The 18,095-nt window shown below is 42.9% G+C and overlaps 1 protein-coding gene across 4 annotated transcripts in view; it reads right to left on the reverse strand.

The window, feature by feature from the left end:
- TASP1 (taspase 1) overlaps positions 1 to 18,095 on the reverse strand; it is a 167,344-nt gene that overhangs the window by 101,010 nt on the left and 48,239 nt on the right. For 2 of the 4 annotated variants that reach the window (XM_074989363.1, XM_074989364.1), the window contains exons 9-11: positions 12,066 to 12,185; positions 10,937 to 11,015; positions 5,742 to 5,810 (exon numbers count right to left, since the gene is read on the reverse strand). In XM_074989363.1, coding sequence (XP_074845464.1) covers positions 5,742 to 5,810; positions 10,937 to 11,015; positions 12,066 to 12,185 — 268 coding nt within the window. The remainder of the gene's footprint in view (positions 1 to 5,741; positions 5,811 to 10,936; positions 11,016 to 12,065; positions 12,186 to 18,095) is intronic. The other 2 variants (XM_074989366.1, XM_074989365.1) reach the window with 1 other exon arrangement.

An 18,095-nucleotide genomic window follows, 5' to 3' on the forward strand; every position in this document is an offset into this window, starting at 1 on the left:
CAGATGCAAATTCCCCGTGCCTCATTAGCATAACGTCACGTGATATGGAGTCCGGAAGACCGTTCTTCTGGACTCCAAAGTGCCATGAAGAAGCGCGGCCCTTGGGGGGAGCTTCCGGAAGGAAGTCCTTCTTCCAGAGGCCCCTTCTTCCCAAAAATTTTAGCCTCATAAGCATCTTTCACTCCGTGTATTAACATGCCACTTCCAAAGGAAGTGGCCTATCTAGAAACGGCCCTTGACTATTGTAAAACATAATGTAAGAAAATTAACAAAAGCTGCCCTCCAATTTTTTAATCAAACAGCTTTCAACTTCAGGAACATGCTCACTAACGCTTACAGTCCCAATCCTGCAAACACATAAACAAGTGAGAAATTCCATCTAATTCAATGAGACTATTCCTTGCATATGCATTTATTAACTTGAGGTCAACTCCTAGATCCTTCAGCAGAAAAGTCTTCCACTGGGCTTTGCCTTCAGTGGGATGCTTTCTTAAATTTAGGAATACAGTACTATAATTGTTGATACAATAAGTCTGTCCTTTTCCTTCACATTCATGCATTTTTAAATATGACATCTATAGGAAGCCTAATAAAAAGGAGCATAACTAAGAGATTCCATGTTAAGTTTCTTAAAACACCATTTGCAGCATTCCATTATGCTAGATAAAACTAGGATAGATAAACCACAAAATCTGATACCCCATTTGCTTAGTGCAGGGTTCTCACACTGGGGGTTATGACCCCTGAGGGCACTGTGAGGATACTCTGTGAGGGGTCATGAGAAATGTCTCCTCAAATTTTTCCCATGCATGTGCAGAGTGAATTTTGTTATGCTCACCAAAGTGGAGGTCATGTGTGGTGGGGGTGGGGCCGGGGTCAGCATCTGAGCGGGATCTTAAGGCCCTCCACTGAGCAGGCTTTGTTGCCCTCCACTGAACTTGCTTCAACACATACACATCCTTTTTATACCGGGGGACCCAAAATTCCAGTGCCGAATAGAGGGGAACAACCACTTCTCTAGATCGGCTTGAAATGCTCCTCTTAATGCACCCTAATATGCCGTTAGCCTTCTCAGCTACAACGGCACACTGGTTACGCATATCCAGCCTTTCACTCACCATAACCCCTAGGTCCCTTTCTGCTGTACTGCTGTTTCCCAAGCTTTGTTATAGGCTGGGGACCGATTGGCTATTCTTCCATCCCAAGTACAGGACCCTACACTTCTCCTTGTTGAACCGCATCAGATTTCTTTTGGCACAATCCTCCAATTTATCCAGGTCACTCTGGATCCTATCTCTACCCTCCCCTGTATCTACCTCTCCCCCTAGCTTTGTATCATCTGCAAACTTGCTGAGGGTGCAATCCAGTCATTCATCCAGGTCATTAATAAAGATGTTCAACAAGACAGGCCCCAGAACCGAGCCTTGCAGCACTCTGCTTGAAACCAATTGCCATCCAGATATTGAGCCACAGACCACTACCCTTTGGGCCCGATTGTCGAGCCAGCCTTCTATCCATCTTATAGTCCATGTACTCAATCCATACTTCCTTAACTTATGGGCAAGAATGTGGTGGAAGACTGTGTCAAAAGCTCTGCTGAAGTCAAGGTATATCACATCCACTGACTTCCACGTGTCCACAAAGCCTGTTACCTTGTCATAAAAGCTAATCAGATTGGTCAGGCAAGACTTGCCCTTGGTGAATCCATATTGGCTACTTTTGATCACTTTCCCCTCTTCCAAATGCTCCAAAATGGATTCCTTGAGGATCCCCTCCATTATTTTCCCAGGGATTGAGGTAAACTTCTTCCTCTTCTGTTATAAATTGTTGATAGTTTAGCTTCTATCACAAGATCTAATGCTTGCAATCCCAATGTGGGTGTATTCTAATGACAGGTGAAAAGATTTATAGATTTTTTTTGTTTGGTTGATTTACTTGTAAAAATCAAATGTACCGTACATTATACACCAATCAGTGGATACAAGATCTTTGCCTAAACCGGTCCTAGACTTCAGTTGAAAGGGGGAATATTAAAAACGATCAGTTAGATTGGGGTGTCAAGGCCCATGGAACAAGTTGTTGCAGAAAAATGCAATCAGGGATTCCCAATCCAGTGCCTTTACCACAATAGTATACCCTCCCCATTCTCTGGATGTTTCATTATAATCTAACACGTCTGTGTGACAAGTCAGAAGCAGCAGAGGCAAGCCTGGAAGTGATTATCTCAACCTACAGTATCATGAAGGAGGAAAGTGCATGAAAGCAACAAGCTACAAATCCCAGTAAAATTTACGTCTGTGATCAGGGAAACAAACATAGCTGCAAGCCATTGGAGAAGAGACCAACAAGCGGAGAGGAAATGCAGTGACAGCCATCTTGAGAGAGGCCAGACAAGGAGGAAGCACAAAGCACCAAGGAGTTAAAGATTATAGAAGCCACATGTCTGGGAAAGTTAGAAATGGTTTTCCCCTCACAAAGGTCTTTTTGCCTCAAAAAAAGATTATGGAAAAATGTAAAGCTGCCCCTTCACTGGACAAACTGGAAAGAATATAGAGAAATGACTGCTCGGTTCACTAAGACTAACCTGACAGGAGAAATTAAGAATATGAAAGCAAAAGAAGAGCTTCAGACCAACATTACAAGCAATGAAATAGGTGATTAAAAAGATAAAGGTGGAAACATGATTAAATGAGCAGACACTAGCCAATTAGCCTGAAGACTGCAAATAATTTGAGGCAGCAAAAAAAAAAAAAAAAAAAAAAAAAAAAAAGAAAAAAAAAATCAAACTAGAGACTGAAGATGGGGAATACAGAAAATTAAGATTAAAGATATCCTGGAGATTCATGGAAGGAAGAAATCACCTGGGAATACTGAATGGTATTTTCCAAGACATGCTAAAACTGGGCAGCTAGGGAAGCATTTGTGCTGGGAGCACTCAGAATTCTGACCACCACACTTGTTCCCAGTAGGCTGCAGACTCATAGATTTGGATGGCTGGTGATTCTCAATCAATCCATAAAAATGTTCCTAAATCTGGGAATCTCAATCCTTTAAAAATGAAAGGAACGGCTAGAAAAAAAAAGTTGAGTTTCCTGTTGAGACTTTCCTTTAAATAGAAGGCCAGAAAGGTCTTTCAAATTCAAAGGGCTGGGTCTCCAGGTGCCACTTCTTCCGGAATAAGCAGCACGCTAATGAGCTATCCAGAATATGCTAATAAGGCACAGATGTAAATCTTCCATGCCTCATTAGCATATCAGCACCTGGTTCGCAGTCCAGAAGAAGCTCTTCCGGACTCCCAAGTACACATGCAGATGCACGGCCTGCGAGGATCTTCCAGAAGGAGAGTTTCCTTCTGCATGATCCCCACGGGCCATGCATCTGCATGTGTACTTGGGAGTCTGAAAGAGTTTCTTCTGGACTCCAAACCTTGCACTGATATGCTAATGAGGTATGGAAATCTGCATCCATGCCTCATTAGCATATTCCGGATAGCTCATTAGCACGTCGCTTCCGGGAGAAGTGGCACGTGGAGAGACAGCCAAAGGAGAGAAATAGATACTTGCAGATATGGAAACAGACAAATCAGGAACAAAAACTGGACCCATGTCACTGAACAACTGGGAAAATGGACCAAGGGAAGCAATTAAAAATAATGTGTAATCAAGAAAACAGGACTGACCTGAGAGAGACTTAGTAAGCGGTACACCAAATACAGAACAAGACACTGGAATACGGGTTAAGGCATTACTGTACCAATTCTATACAGCTATGAAGGGAAAGTTAAATGGAAACTGGACTACATAGTACCAAAAATACTTTATATCAATACAATACAGCTAGTGAGCACAACAATTTTTTAACGCTCTTGCTCATAGTATTCACTAAAGAAGGTTAGTAATCTAGTAGGGACCCAGCTCTCCCTTTGAGATGAACATTAAGAGATATATCATCTTGAGTTGTACTTTTCCCCATGACAATTGATCCTTTTCCAATGATTATCAAACATTTTAACATATAAGTCACTCTTACAATTCATGCACTTGTAAAAAAAAAAAAAAAAGTCTCCTCACCAACAGTGAACCAGCATACCCTTGGACAAAGAAAGGCAAGCATACGTTATCACAGATAGCAGGATTAGACAATACTAGTGGAAAGAACAGGAATGGATGTAATTCAATATACCACTTCACTTGCAAGATGAAGGAAAAAAAAAAAGTCTACCATCCCAAGACAGCACAGCAAAATTGGAAAGGATAAGTGTGACACACTGTCCTCAAAGCAGCACTCAGGAATCCCCATATTCACTGCCATCATATAATTATGGTAACTCTCAAAGACAATATGCCTAGTAAAAATATATGAAAGGTCATGATCTGCCAAAAAACATACATTCTTAGTGAGCATCAAGTTATGAGATTCTGCTCTGTTACACATGCTGTAAGTTTCCTAATTCACACAAAAAAATCAAACCCCTCACAGGAAGGTGCACAATGACCATTAATCAGCAGAGGAGTTGTAACCAAGGGATTTATAATTCAGTGAGGGCTGTTCAAGCCCCACAAAATGGGAACCGCTCAATTCTATAACTCAGGTGTACAAGACCACACCAGGAGATTACTCAACTTAGGGACTCAGCAAAGCCCAAACAGTAAGTATATGCCTGAGCAAGTGTCTTTCAAGCACATGGACTAAGGATATAAAATAGAGATCAGTGGGAGCATGCCTCCACTTCCAGCATAGGTTGGGGAGGAGAAAGGGAACAAGACGACACAAAAAAATTAAGGCTTCATCTTTGTATCCCAGTCCAGGCTTCAAGGACAAGCCTGTACATCAAGAACTGTAATATCCAGTGGGGTGAGAAAATTGCTACGTCTACACATTGTCTTATGTAATAAGGTTTAAAATTAAATTGCATATTGAATTTTTTATTTTCTGCTGTTAACTATCACTTATAGGCTATGTCTACACTAGCCAAAACCTTCAAAATGGTCATGTAAATGGCCATTTTGAAGTTTACTAATGAAGCGCCGAAATACATATTCAGCACCTCATTAACATGCGGGCAGCCGCAGCACTTCGAAATTGGCGCAGCTCATCCAGACGGGGCTCCTTTTCTAAAGGACCCCGGCTACTTCGAAGTCCCCTTATTTGTATGAGCAGCGTCAACTTCTCTAGGTAACCTACTCCAGTGCTTCACCACCCTCCTGGTGAAACAGTTTTTCCTAATAGGCAACCTAGAACTCCCCCACTGCAACTTGAGGCCATTGCTCCTCATTCTGTCACCTGTCACCACTGAAAAAAATCTTTCTCCATCCCCTCTGTAATCCCTCTTCAGGTGTGGAAGGCTACTTCAAATCAATCTTCTCTTCCGTAGACTAAATAAGCCTAAATCCCTGAGCCTCTCTTCATAAATCACATGCTCCAGTCTCCTAATCATTTTTGTGGTCTTCTGCTGAGTGATAACAGTGACTGACGGGGTTTGCCGCTTGTCACCAGCACAGCACTGGGAGAGACAGCCCCAGGCTGGAAAGTTAAGGAGGCAAGGCATACCCTTTTTCAGATTACAGACCAGGAATCGCATCAAAAGTAAAACTGTAAATGGAGGAGACTCCAACATCCAACTACACCCATCAGTGGGCTGATCAGCTAGTTTAAAAAAAAAAAAAAAAAACCACGTTATTTAATATGTCAAAAAATAGAGGAAATTTAATGCACCAGGATTAATTGCACCCTGGCCTTACCTTTGGAAGCAAACAGAGATTCGGAGGCATCATCCCAAAATATGGGCGGACTACATAATGGTTGTGTACCTATTTAAAAAAAAAATCAGTCACATCAATGACTGACGGTATATAGGAAATTTAGGGTATGTCTGTACTGCGCTATGACCTCAGGCTTGTGGGACCTGGTCTCATGGACTTGGTGTCTGAGCATAAACACTGCTCACAATTGCTGGACCTGGGCATTACAGCTGTGTTAACATGCCCATACTGCATTATGCAGATTTTCTGACTTGAGCCTGCAGCTTGAGCTATATTCAGATTGCAAAAGTGACAGACAAACACAGTGGGATTTGGGCTCTGATCCATTCCCCTTACCAGGATTCTAGGGCCTAAGTCTTAGTACCGAACTAACTCAAAATATTAAAAGAATGCCAAAGGGGTAGTCAGTTTTAAGACCTGAAACACAGAGGAAGACCTCCAGATGTGCTTTACAGTTCTTTATGCCTTCAACTATGATAAGCTCACAGGAAAAAAATACACGTATTAGAGAGGTTAACATGCCAAAGTTAACTCAGTAACACTTAACAGATAGGAAAGATTAGAAGAGAGAACAATTTACAAATCTGATTAAATTAATGTCAAAATCAATCCCCAGGACCAGACAGGTTTTCACTAGAGTTTTATCTGATGAAATCTCAACACTGCGGACAAACCAGACGCAATGATTTTTGAAGGGAGTAAGAACGTTCCCAATATAATGAAATGGGCAGATATCATAATAATAGCCCCTCCATGCAAAAAACAAACTGGTGTGTGGCTTGTTAAGGCCAATCTGCCTCTTTGGAAATATGTTCTTGTCTATCTTAAAGTCTCTTGCCAGAATAGACACAGCCCTTCCTCAATTAATACAAATTGAACAAATGGGTTCCACATGCAATATACAACTGAATAATACTAGAATATCAGGATTATTTAATAATCTGCAGAGTAAAAATCTAAAGGCCTATGGTATTCTCAGGCACAGAAATGGCATTTGATAAAGCAGAGTAGCCTTTCCTAAAAAGCAATGCTATTGGACATGTGTTTCAGAATCAATATAAAAAACAATATGAGTCTCCCTCATATAGAACAGGCGTGAATGGGAGTATATGCCCAGGAATGTCAACTCACTAAAAGGAACCAAATAAGATTGTTGCCCATTTGCTTTGTCGTTTGCTCTTTTTATTTACTCCCAGTTTCAAATATATGTCTAAAAAGAGTAAGTTAAAATGAACAACACTGAACTTATGTTGTGCTGTATGAACACTATGCAATACCATTGCCAATCCAGTACAATCTATGACACATATATTATTAGTCAATACAATTATATTAAATCCAAAATTAAATAATAGAAAAGTAGTATCTATTTTAAGTATTCAGGAGTTAATATTTTTCCCAACTTCAGCTCAGCTACATGACCTTAAACTTTTCTACTATTATTTTGGTTTCAAAAAGTTTACTGGATTGGAAAATACTACATCTTTCTTGGCCGCATGGCAACAGCAACACCAAGAAGAATACAGATATTGAAACAGGAGTTACATTAGCACTGGACAAGAAACTCCTAAGAGTGAATATATATACTTATGGGTTTGGGAACTGGCAATAACAAATTCACTAAAATAATAATGAGGGATTATTTGCATCAAAAACATATCAAAATACATGTAGAAAGTCTGAGTTTCAGGAAATCAGTAATAAGGATACAAAAAATGGTTACTCACCTCGTAACTGTTGTTCTTCGAGATGTGTCACTCCTGCCCTTTCCAATATGTATGCACATGCTGCCTGCATGGCTGTCTGAAGATTCTTCCCAAGACATACCAGTAGGGTTGGCTGTAGCACCCCTACCGGCAATGTTGCTGATGTCACAGAAAATAGCCCTGCCAACCCGACCCCCATTCTTGCCACAGATGATCCAGCAGAGTCAAAGCGCGGGGGGGGGCGCGCACGGAAGAGTCGGAAATAGACAGGAGCTGCACTCCCAGGCACACCGCCAAAAATGGGGTTTAGGCCCCTGTTGCTACTTCGGCACAGGTGGCCCCAGAGAGGAGGAGGACGGACTTTGTCTGCCCCTATGTCTTGATTATCTACCACTGTGGCTGCCCTGGTCCTACCTAATCAAGCCTGCTGCAACTGAGGGGGCTGATAAGGGTGTGCATGCCGATGCTGGGTGCCGGGGTGTGAATACCCAATGACTTTAGGGTGACCTTAGAGTAGTGAAAGCTGTGCAGGTGTGAGTCCATTTTCTCCGTAACAGCCCCTGCCCATCGAGGGTGTACTGGACCTCTTCTGGCAGCCCCGACAGCTGTAGCCAGGCCCCTGTCGCATGGCAATTTGTGTGGCTATTGTGTGGACTACTGAGTGCGACAAACCCAGCACAGCTTACACAGCTGTTAAACATGCTGTGCGCCCCACCTACAAGATGGTGGGCAAGTCCAGTTTATGGTCCGTCGGCAGTCTATCCTGGAACTTGGCCAGGGCTTCCCAGGAGTTAAAGGCACACCAGATGAGCACTGCCTGCTGATTGGACATCCAGAGCTGTAAACAACCCATTAATAAACTTCTCTCCCATACCAGTCAAGGGGTTTGGCCTTCTTATTTTTGGGAGCGGGTGCCAGCTGACCTTGCTGCTCTTGGTGGTGGACAGCATCCACCACTAGCAGCCCCGATGAAGGGTAGGGTATAAAGGTGTTCATGCTCATATTGGGGTACAAAGCAGAGCCTCTCAACTCTCTTAGATGTTGGGGGGATAGAAGCCAGGGTCTGCCACACAGCCTTTGTCGAGGTTGTGATGGACTTGATGAGTGGCAGGGCAACCTCGGCTGAGCCACTACAAGGTCTGCCTCTTCCACCACTCCCTTGTCAGTGAGAATAAGGCCCTAGTGGGCCTTGGTGTCCATAGATGGAGGCGAGAGGGACCTACCTGCCACCACATTGTCCAGTGAGTGCAAGGATGAAACCAGTAAGGGATGGGTACCATCCTGCTCTTCAAGCTCCCCTTCATCAATATGCCCCTCAGGTTGTGATGCTTAGGGTTGAGCTGGCATACCTCTTGTGAAGGGTAGCAGGAGTAAACAGCTGTTCGGTAGGCTCTGGGGGGAGCCCCTGCAGCAGCCAAAGGGGCCCCCAATCCCAAGGATACCACAGAAATGGCCTGAGAAGGGGTACCCTGACCCTGCAGGGGGTCCAGAAGGGTCACCGTGCTGTTGCTTGCCACTGTGGAGGCCATGTCAGCAGTGGGGTCAGGGGAGGCTCCTGATGATGGTGCTGGGAACAGTGCCTGGACCGGTGCCATGACCTGGACCGGTACGGGGAGCTGAGTGACACCAGGGAGTCCGCCTCTGAGTCCGATGCATATTCCGATGCAGACCTGGGAGAAGTAGTGCTGGATGGTGCCAGTGAGTGGTAACGTGGTAAGTGGCTTCAAAATGCCAGGGCCTCCAGTTTGCCCCTTTGCCTGGGAGGGAGCATGGCCGACAATGAGTAAGCTACACTGGATCCTATGCTGAAGGTGGGATTTCTGGTGCCAGGGACCTGCGGTGCAGTCTGCAGTGCCAGGAATGTAGCCTGCAGTGGGAAGACAGACAGACTGCCCCAGTGCCAGCCACACCCATGCTGGGGTGGGAGCTGGCTAGCCGTGAGGTGGTGAAGAGCAGTAGCAGGGAAGAAAAGGAAGAAGTCAGTTCTGGCACTGGTGCTGGTGTCATAGCCATTGTCAGGATGGGTGCCAGCGCTGGTGCTGTACATCCACCAGTGCCAGAATTGGCTGAAAACTTGGTACCAGGGCCCCAAGATGGTAATGGAGGGTTGCTGACAGAGAGGGCACATCTGGAGGAGAGACTGTGGGAGGCTCCAAGCCTGCACCGAGCAGACTGGATGGCACAGCAACTCAGTTAAGTCCTGTGTAGTCTCTAAGGTGTCCAGCATGGAAGGAAGGTCTAAGTCCTCCACAATCACTGGTGTGGGGAAAAACACTGATGCTGAACTCAACAGACCTTCTTGTGGACCTGAAGTCAACAGTGCCAGGCATGCAGCTGCTGCACTCTTGATGGCTTGTGGTGATTCCGGGGCCTTCCTTGGCCTCCTGGACAGAGAGTGGCCTCTCTCCACAACCTTTTTCAGTACCAGTGAACAGAAATGGTGCCAAGCCCCTCCCTTCTGCACTGGGGATTGCAACCAGTGCTGGGGGGGCGGGGTGAGCAGTTTTCAGTGCCAGGGAGCGATGCTGATATTCATTGTCTGGCCCAGGCAATGAGATGTCAGGCACTGAAGCCAGTGGACATCACAACAACTAAGATGAGTCAGCTCTCAGGTCTGTACAGCTGATTCCATTAGGAAAAGCTTCAGTCTCTGATCCTTCTCTTTCTTCACCCTAGGTTAATGTCCTACAAATAGAACACTTGTCCTGCAGGTAACTCTCCCCTAGGCATTTATGGTAAGTGGAGTGAGGGTCACACTTCAGCATAGGTTTCCCATATCTCTTGGGCTGCTTAAAACCCTGGGGCTGCTGCACGTTCCAGAGCATCACTAAGCGAGGGGAAACCCCACTCAAAGACCAGCAAACAACTACTTACTAACAAACAACTCCTAATATAGGGAATGCCACCAACTGCAGAGCAGCGGTAAAACCTCCAATAACTGTCAGTAGGCAGAAAGAAGGAACTAAGCAGTGTCTGGTCAACAGGGGTTGACAACGTTGCCACAGGGGTGCTACAGTCAACCCAACCAACAGCTGTGTACACGGTGTACACAAACACATCACAATGCACAGGCGCAAACACTCAAAGAAGAAACTCTCATTACAAAAAAGGACAACCTGAAGGGTCTGAACACTGGAAGGTGTAACCAATTGTTGTTGATGACTGTCAATATAGATTAGTGGATGACCATCCACAAATGGATTGTTTAAGGTAACAACAAATACAGACTCTGAGTAAGTTTGTCTGAGAAGTTTAACTTTCTATCATTAACTCGCATAAACATGTTTATAAAGGCTCTTTGGTAGTCAATGATGCTGAATTCACTGGCCCAAAGGACACATTCTCTGGTATACTGCCACTGAAGTCTTAAAATTTTAATTCCATATAAAATTATATAACCTGTTTTGAATTTTTAAATTAAAAGTACATTGAACAACTGTTCAAAATATTTACAAAAGTAGCAAATACCTGAAGTACTCACAGCTGTGGAATAAGGGTTATGAATGCCAATATTTTCAGCCCAGCAGCCACATCCATAAAGCGCGGCCTGAGAAGAGAAATGATCTTTTGTCAATTCAAGAATAAAATTAAAACTCCGTTATGGAAAAAAAATAGATTACGACATAAGATAATGGATTAAGATTTAAAACTACTCCTCCAGTAAATTTTGCTACATCCTCTAACAGACACTCAGTCCTGAAGGGGAGCACCTTGGAGGTGCTCTTATCTCTCTTTGAAGGGATGGAGGACTCAATCCTGATGCAAGGGCAAAATGCACATACATTTCACCAGGAACTGGAACAGTTCCTACCACCACAGAGAGAAACATAGTAGTGATGGACCCTAATCCACCACTCTAATGTTTTAAAAGGGTCTTCAAAGAAACACTATTTTTTAACATAAAGAATGATTTAAACTGATATAGCTAAAGATTAAGTCAGCCCAAAGGAAGGTTACCCATGGAATAATGCCAAAAAGTGGCCTAACCAATTGCACGCAAGCAGCAAAGCACATGACCCTTGAAACGTCTTTAAGTTGTTAAACCACATTGCTAGGAGGTCTATCTGTGCTGTGTGTTCTTATAGCATCATGTCTCTATCACCTCCCTCAAAAAATTCTAGCACACAAAAGTTTACCATAGAATCTGAACATGGATACATTCTTCTCACATACTGAGCAAACACTTACACAACTAGTAAGTTTATTTAAAAAGTATCAGAATGGCATTTTTCTTTTAAGTTTGTGGAATGTTTAATGAGCGGGAAAAGCAAGATCCTAATAGTAAAAGCGAAGAATACCAAGAGCAAGCTTTAGCTCTCTCTACTAATGCATTCCAACTGTGACCTGTAATACACATCTTATTCAACAACCCACAACCATGCCAAATTAAAAGAAATTTTGCAACACTAATAAAAATCCACTACACTAAACAAAATTCTCCCATGCAGAGCAATCAAGAACTGAGTCCAGATCTTCAGATCTGAATGACAAGTCACCAATTCGCTATCACCTGGCTCTTGCCTAGTTTACCATTACACATATATAAGCCATTTCTTGGTAATGCTAAGTAATTGTCCCCAGCTGAAAATATAATCACCTGACCAACTCTTCCAGGATGCTTCAAAGCTAAACCTCCACTGGAGACAGCAGCAGCAACATTTCCTTCTTGGTCAACAACAACTGCACCAACAGTATCCAGTGTTCCTGAGTCATTTTCCTGTGAGACATACAAATAGAAGCAACTACTAAAAATAGTATACTAACAAAAGGCTAAAATTAAAATTACATTTTTAGAAGTATACAAAACAGTGCTCAGTCTAATGGCTAGCAGGCAGTCCAACAAAAAGGCTTCTCCACAGCGTCTCTTGTCTGTAATGCTGTCAATTTTCAGTCTAAGTAGAAACTCACTTATTCATGACAACGACTAGTAACAGAATCAAAGAAAAAGAGGGAGAATGACCCACAGGTCATGCTGCCAAAAGTTCTTGGAAGGGTGGCACTCTCACCAGCTCCTCATTTTGTTACTCCAGCCCAAAAATGTTTTCATAGTCCTGGAATGAACTTTCATTTCAACACTACCAAGTATATTGATTTTTTTGGTTTGGTCAAACTATTTGGAGAAAATGACCAATTCACCAATAGTTTCAGGTTAACTAGGACTGCATTTCTTGACCAACAGTTTAAATCCTGGAAAAAATTAGGCTCAGTTCTACTATTAACTTACGTATTTTTTGTCATTAACGCCATGGCACACATTTAAGTTGATATAAAAGCTCAATCCTGCCCACAATCACCTTGGTGAACAGTCCCACTGAATTCAATGAAGCTACTTACATAATAAAGTTACCCACCTGTATGTTTTCAAGACTGCAGCCCTCCCCGTTTCCCCCAAGCTATTCTATTTACCCTATTATCAATGCTTTGAGCAATCCCCTACTACAGTGAACTCTTGTTAAACCAGTATTGGAGTAACTGGCACACTCAAATAACCAGCATATCTCACAGCCAAGTAGCTCTGGTCTGGAGACCCTGGGAAGGAGTGCAGAGAGAGAGAGAGCAGAGGAGCCTGCTAGCTGCACTCACAGGCAGCATACAGGGATGCAGGGCAGCACTGAATGGGCTGGTCCTCCGCTTGACGGGCTCACACTGTGTACAAAAACCTCCACCCTGAAGCCACTTCTTCTCTGCTCGGTGGACACCGGGCAGCAGCACCAACAGAGTAGGGGACCCTGCCAGCTGCACTCACACGCAGCATGGAGGGACATGGGAGCAGAGGAAATCAGTGCTGAACACTGCCCTGCATCCCTCCATTCTGTGTGTGAGTGCAGCTCGGGGGCTTCTCTGGTCTCCCACTCAGTGCGAGCTACTCTCTATTATCCAGAGTATTTGATTATCCGGAAAACTCCTGATCTCATGCATGCTGGATATCCAAGGCTGGGTCTACACTACAGTTTTGTCAACAGCAGGAGCCTTCTGTCGATATAACTCAGGGAACATCCATCCACACACTTAAAGAACTCTCTTGACAGAACTCTGCATTTTCCTCAACAGTATTATCCCTCAAAAATTTGAGGCATAACAATCTCTGGACAGAATACGGTCAATAAAAGTGCTGGCATGTAGGTGCAATCCATCAACAGAATACCGTCAAGATTCTCCTGCCAACAGTAACTTCTGTCGACAGGTGCTTCTAGTTTAGACATAGCCCAAGAGTTTACTGTAATTTAGAACCTCATTCTGTAGGATCAATAAAAATAAACTGGCCTAATCAGTTGACTAGAATTTTTACCACTCTTAGGCTATGTCTACACTAAAAACATCTGTCGACAGAAGTTAGTGTCGACACGGAAATCTCAATGGAATCTCTGTCAACAGATTGCGTCTACACCCAACGTGCTCTATCGACAGAGAACTGCCAGACTGCACTGCCCTCTGGTGCCAGAAAATGGAATGCCAGCTCTGCAAAGAGGGCTGCCTGGGAACCGGAAGCCCTCTGTCGACAGCGGTATGTACACTATACTTTTGTCGACAGTTCTCTGTCAAAATATTGTTATGCTTCAAATTTTTGAGGAATAATACCGTCGAGGCAAATGTGGAGTTCTGTTGAGAATCTGTCAACAGAATGCTTTACATGTGTAGATGGTCCCTGATGTCGACAGACAGCCCCTTCTGTCAACAAAACTCTGTAGTGTAGCCCCAGCCTTAAAGAAAATGGGTATGATACATAGTACTTCAGTTATATATTTTTCTGTGCATTAATTTTCACATAGCATTGTGATATGAACTCAACATCCAAAATATTATTTCTGAACCAGCATCTGAAATTGGCACCAAATACATTCAATGGTACCAATAAATTAACCACCACCTCTCTCAGGTACAGGTTCAACCTCTCTAGTCCAAAACCCTTGGGCCCTGACCACAGCCAAACCAGAGAATTCGCCAAACCACAGAAGGCCAATATTGTCTAGCAGCATTACCAACACTTCCACTGCCTATTGGGCTCACAGACACAGAGGGGTAAATTGCAGTTACACAACAGCACAGAACACAGTCAGGGTTGGTGGTTCTAAACAAACCTTATGGGAGCATGGGAAAGTTGGCCACACCCATGATAAGTGGATGTCCAGCTAACTCAACACACATTGGATGACAGATGTTGCCAGACCAGAGAGAGTGTCACACTAGCGAGGTTCAATGTGTACTTATCTGTCCTTATCAACACAGCATCTGAGTACCTCACTATCTAATGTAATTTATCCTCACAAAATAGCACTTCCCCACTTCTCTTTTTCAGGTGGAGAACTGAGGCAGAGAGTAAATGGCTTGCCCCAGGCCACCAAAGTAACCCGTAGCAGAACAGGCAATTGACCTGTGTCTCTGGATTGCAAGGCTAGCGCCCTAACTATCCACAACCATCCTTCTCCTGTTTGCAACTCCTTCCTACCTACTCATCACCCCTCAATGTCTGTAACAAAACCAACACACATAAGAGCAAGTGAGGATTTCAAGTCTATCTGCTACAATTTTCTTCCAAAGCTCAAACCTGCAGCATTACAGAGGCACTCACTACCCATGCTCCTCCAGTTGACCTGACAGACCACAGTCACCCTGTGCTGGTAATTTAACTTTTTAGAAATTAAGCAAGAAGTGAGGGTCTTCCATAGAACTGAGGGTCTTCCATAGAAGATTCTCCTTAGCGTTCATTAATTTTTTTCTATTTAGAAATGAGATACTGGAGAAAACAGTCTCTCCAAATACATAAATTAGAATTCCCACTTCAATTTTTAGAAAATAAATAATTTACCAACTTAAGTTATGAATAAAAACTTGGACACTATGGCTATGAACTCCAGTAATTAAATAAAACAACTCATGAAACATGTCAGTTTAGACGTTCTAGTACCTTCTCTTAGGAAGCTAAGTTTTCAGACACTCAAAGAGGAATAAGGAAAAAACCTTCAATTATTAGTAACGTTCCAACTATGTATATTTGCAACTGTACCCTACTATTGAACGTCACAGCCTGGGGCTAGAAATGCTACATCTCTATCTGGGTGCTTTATAATATGTTGATGAGAAGATGGCAACCCCATTCATAGGAATTTTTGAGGTTTCTGAAATTTAACTTTATTACAAATTTGAAGGAAACCAAACTGAATTGCTACTTAAATAGATAAATTAACCAAGTATCAAAAAGAACTCTCTCCCCCTCTGGAATTCAGCTTCTTCTGTACTTGCATTAACTCCAGATACAGGAAACAGCTCTCCCACCATCCCATCAGAAAGAGACAGCACAAAACTACAAAGCAAACTAGGGCCCAAACTGAGCTGAATATTCAACCATATTATTATACTTTGTCTCAGTGGGAAAACAAACATTTTACGACTTTCTATCCTTCACGAAATACAGCTAAGTAAACAAAGAATTTTTACTTAAAAAGGAGCATTCTACGTGTTTCATTTATGTCAAAGTTTAAGTAAGCCACTGACGTACAGTCACCAGGAGCCTGCATAAGTAAAAACTGAACTCATGAACTTGAACTAAAGCAATTTACTACAAACGTTTCTACTCAGATGCTGAGTGATTTCTTCAGGTTCATGTTTTCTGGAAGGTTTTGACCAAAATGGTTCACCTGTATCTCAAGAACGAGTATAGTGTAATTTACCTTTCCTCACGTTACAGAAATGATACAGTTACCCAATCAAATTAATAAGCAGCAGGATTAATACAAATAAGAGAATACACTTTTGCATATAAATGTACTCACTCATGAGATATAGTGATAGGCAAAAGTATAACTGGGTTCAAAAATGATCTAGATAAGTTCACAGAGAATAAGCCTGTCGATGATTATTAGCTAAAATAGTCAGGGATGTAACCCTACGCTCATGGTGGCATTAAACCTCTCACTATCAGGCTTGGGATCTTCACAAAATCATATGGACAGAAATTATATGATTGACTAATAAGAATATCATCATCAACAAAATATTTCCAAGAACCTGACCAGGATGCAGACTGTGACAAACACCCCGGCTGCATCTACACTAGCAAGTTCGTTTGAAAGATTTTTTGAAAGAAGCGAGCTCTTTCAAAAGAGCCCATGGAGCGTAAAAAGCTTTCTTTCAAAAGTAAATCAGAAGAATTCAGTGCTCCTTTCGAAATCCCTCCCCCCTTCCCATTTCAGGAAAAACGCCCCCTTTCAAAAGCATCTTTAAAAAGAAAATGTGTGCAGACGCTCCGCAGGGCCCCACTTTCGAAAGCACATTCTTTATTTTCGATCCCTGGCTTGTTCTCTTGAAAGAGTGGGGCTGTGTGGACTACCTTTTTCGAAAGAGCAGATCACTGTTTTGGTCCACTTGCACGTGTGCGTATGCACTCTCTTTCAAAAGAAGCTCTTTTGGAAGAGATCTTCCAGAATTGCTTCTTTTGAAAGATGTCTGTAGTGTAGACGTAGCCTCAGTGACATTACAGAGGATATAAAAAACAGAAACTGATAACAGTGAATTTCAACTCTCCCCATATGGTCTGGGTGCATGTCACCTCAGGATAGGATGCAGACTTTTTTTAAAACCACTATTAATAACTGTTTCTTGGAGCAACTATTCCTGGAACACACACAGAGAGAAAAAAGTCTCTCATCCTGCAGTCCCCATTTCAGTCACTATACCTCTTCAATAAATGAACCAGAGGTTCTACAAAGAGCCTCTTTCACTGCACAACTTGGATTCATTCCTAGATCATCTTTCACCCTCTGCACTGAGGGAGGGTAGGGCACGATAAAAATCGATTCTGTGAATAAAGATGACTGCACTACAAATGCAGAACGGGGCCAAAATAAGGTTGCATGGGACATTCAGTTCTGCCACAAATTAACTTCTGAGTTTCAGTGTTAAAAGAACACTAAGGGTGAAATTCACAAAGTGGATTTTGCCACCAAATTACCACAGTAAGTCCATCATTTAAGTACAGTTATTCACAAAAGCTCTGCTCACTTACCACCTAACTCTGCAGAGTACCTAGAGTCCACAGGGATGTTTCCATCTTTAAAGTCCCTAAGATGCACACATTTCAGCAGCTGGACACATTCAGCGCCCAAGTCCTTATACCCTGTTATTACCCAGCAGCTCCTAAGATATAGGAGGGAACCGAAACTCAACATTCCCCTGCCTATCTAGCCTTCAGACCCAGCCTTGTAGGCATGTCTTCGGAGCACACCTAAACCCACATAAAGATGACCACTCTCCCTTTATATTCTTCAGCACAGCGGTTTTAACACTGACCCAAGCACTGGAAGACTGATTCAATCACACTTGAATTCAAATGCCTGATGTAAAGCAGGGACGTGAATATGCCTCTCTCCTCTTCCAGGTGAGTGCCCTAACTACTAATCTGTAGAGTCATTCTGATTCTCAACTTTCTAGCCCAGTGAATACATGATTACTTACACACAATGGAAATATTTTAACAAGCAGGAGAGATTGAGGCCAGGTCTACACTAGACCTCAAAGTCGATTTCAGATACGCAATTCTAGCTACAGCAATTGCATACCTAGAATTAACATAATGGAAATCGACTTACGCGACTGTCTTCACTAAGGAAAGTCAATGGGAGCGTTTCTC

Source organism: Carettochelys insculpta, chromosome 3, assembly GCF_033958435.1.
Source record: "Carettochelys insculpta isolate YL-2023 chromosome 3, ASM3395843v1, whole genome shotgun sequence".
NCBI classification, from domain to species: domain Eukaryota; kingdom Metazoa; phylum Chordata; order Testudines; family Carettochelyidae; genus Carettochelys; species Carettochelys insculpta.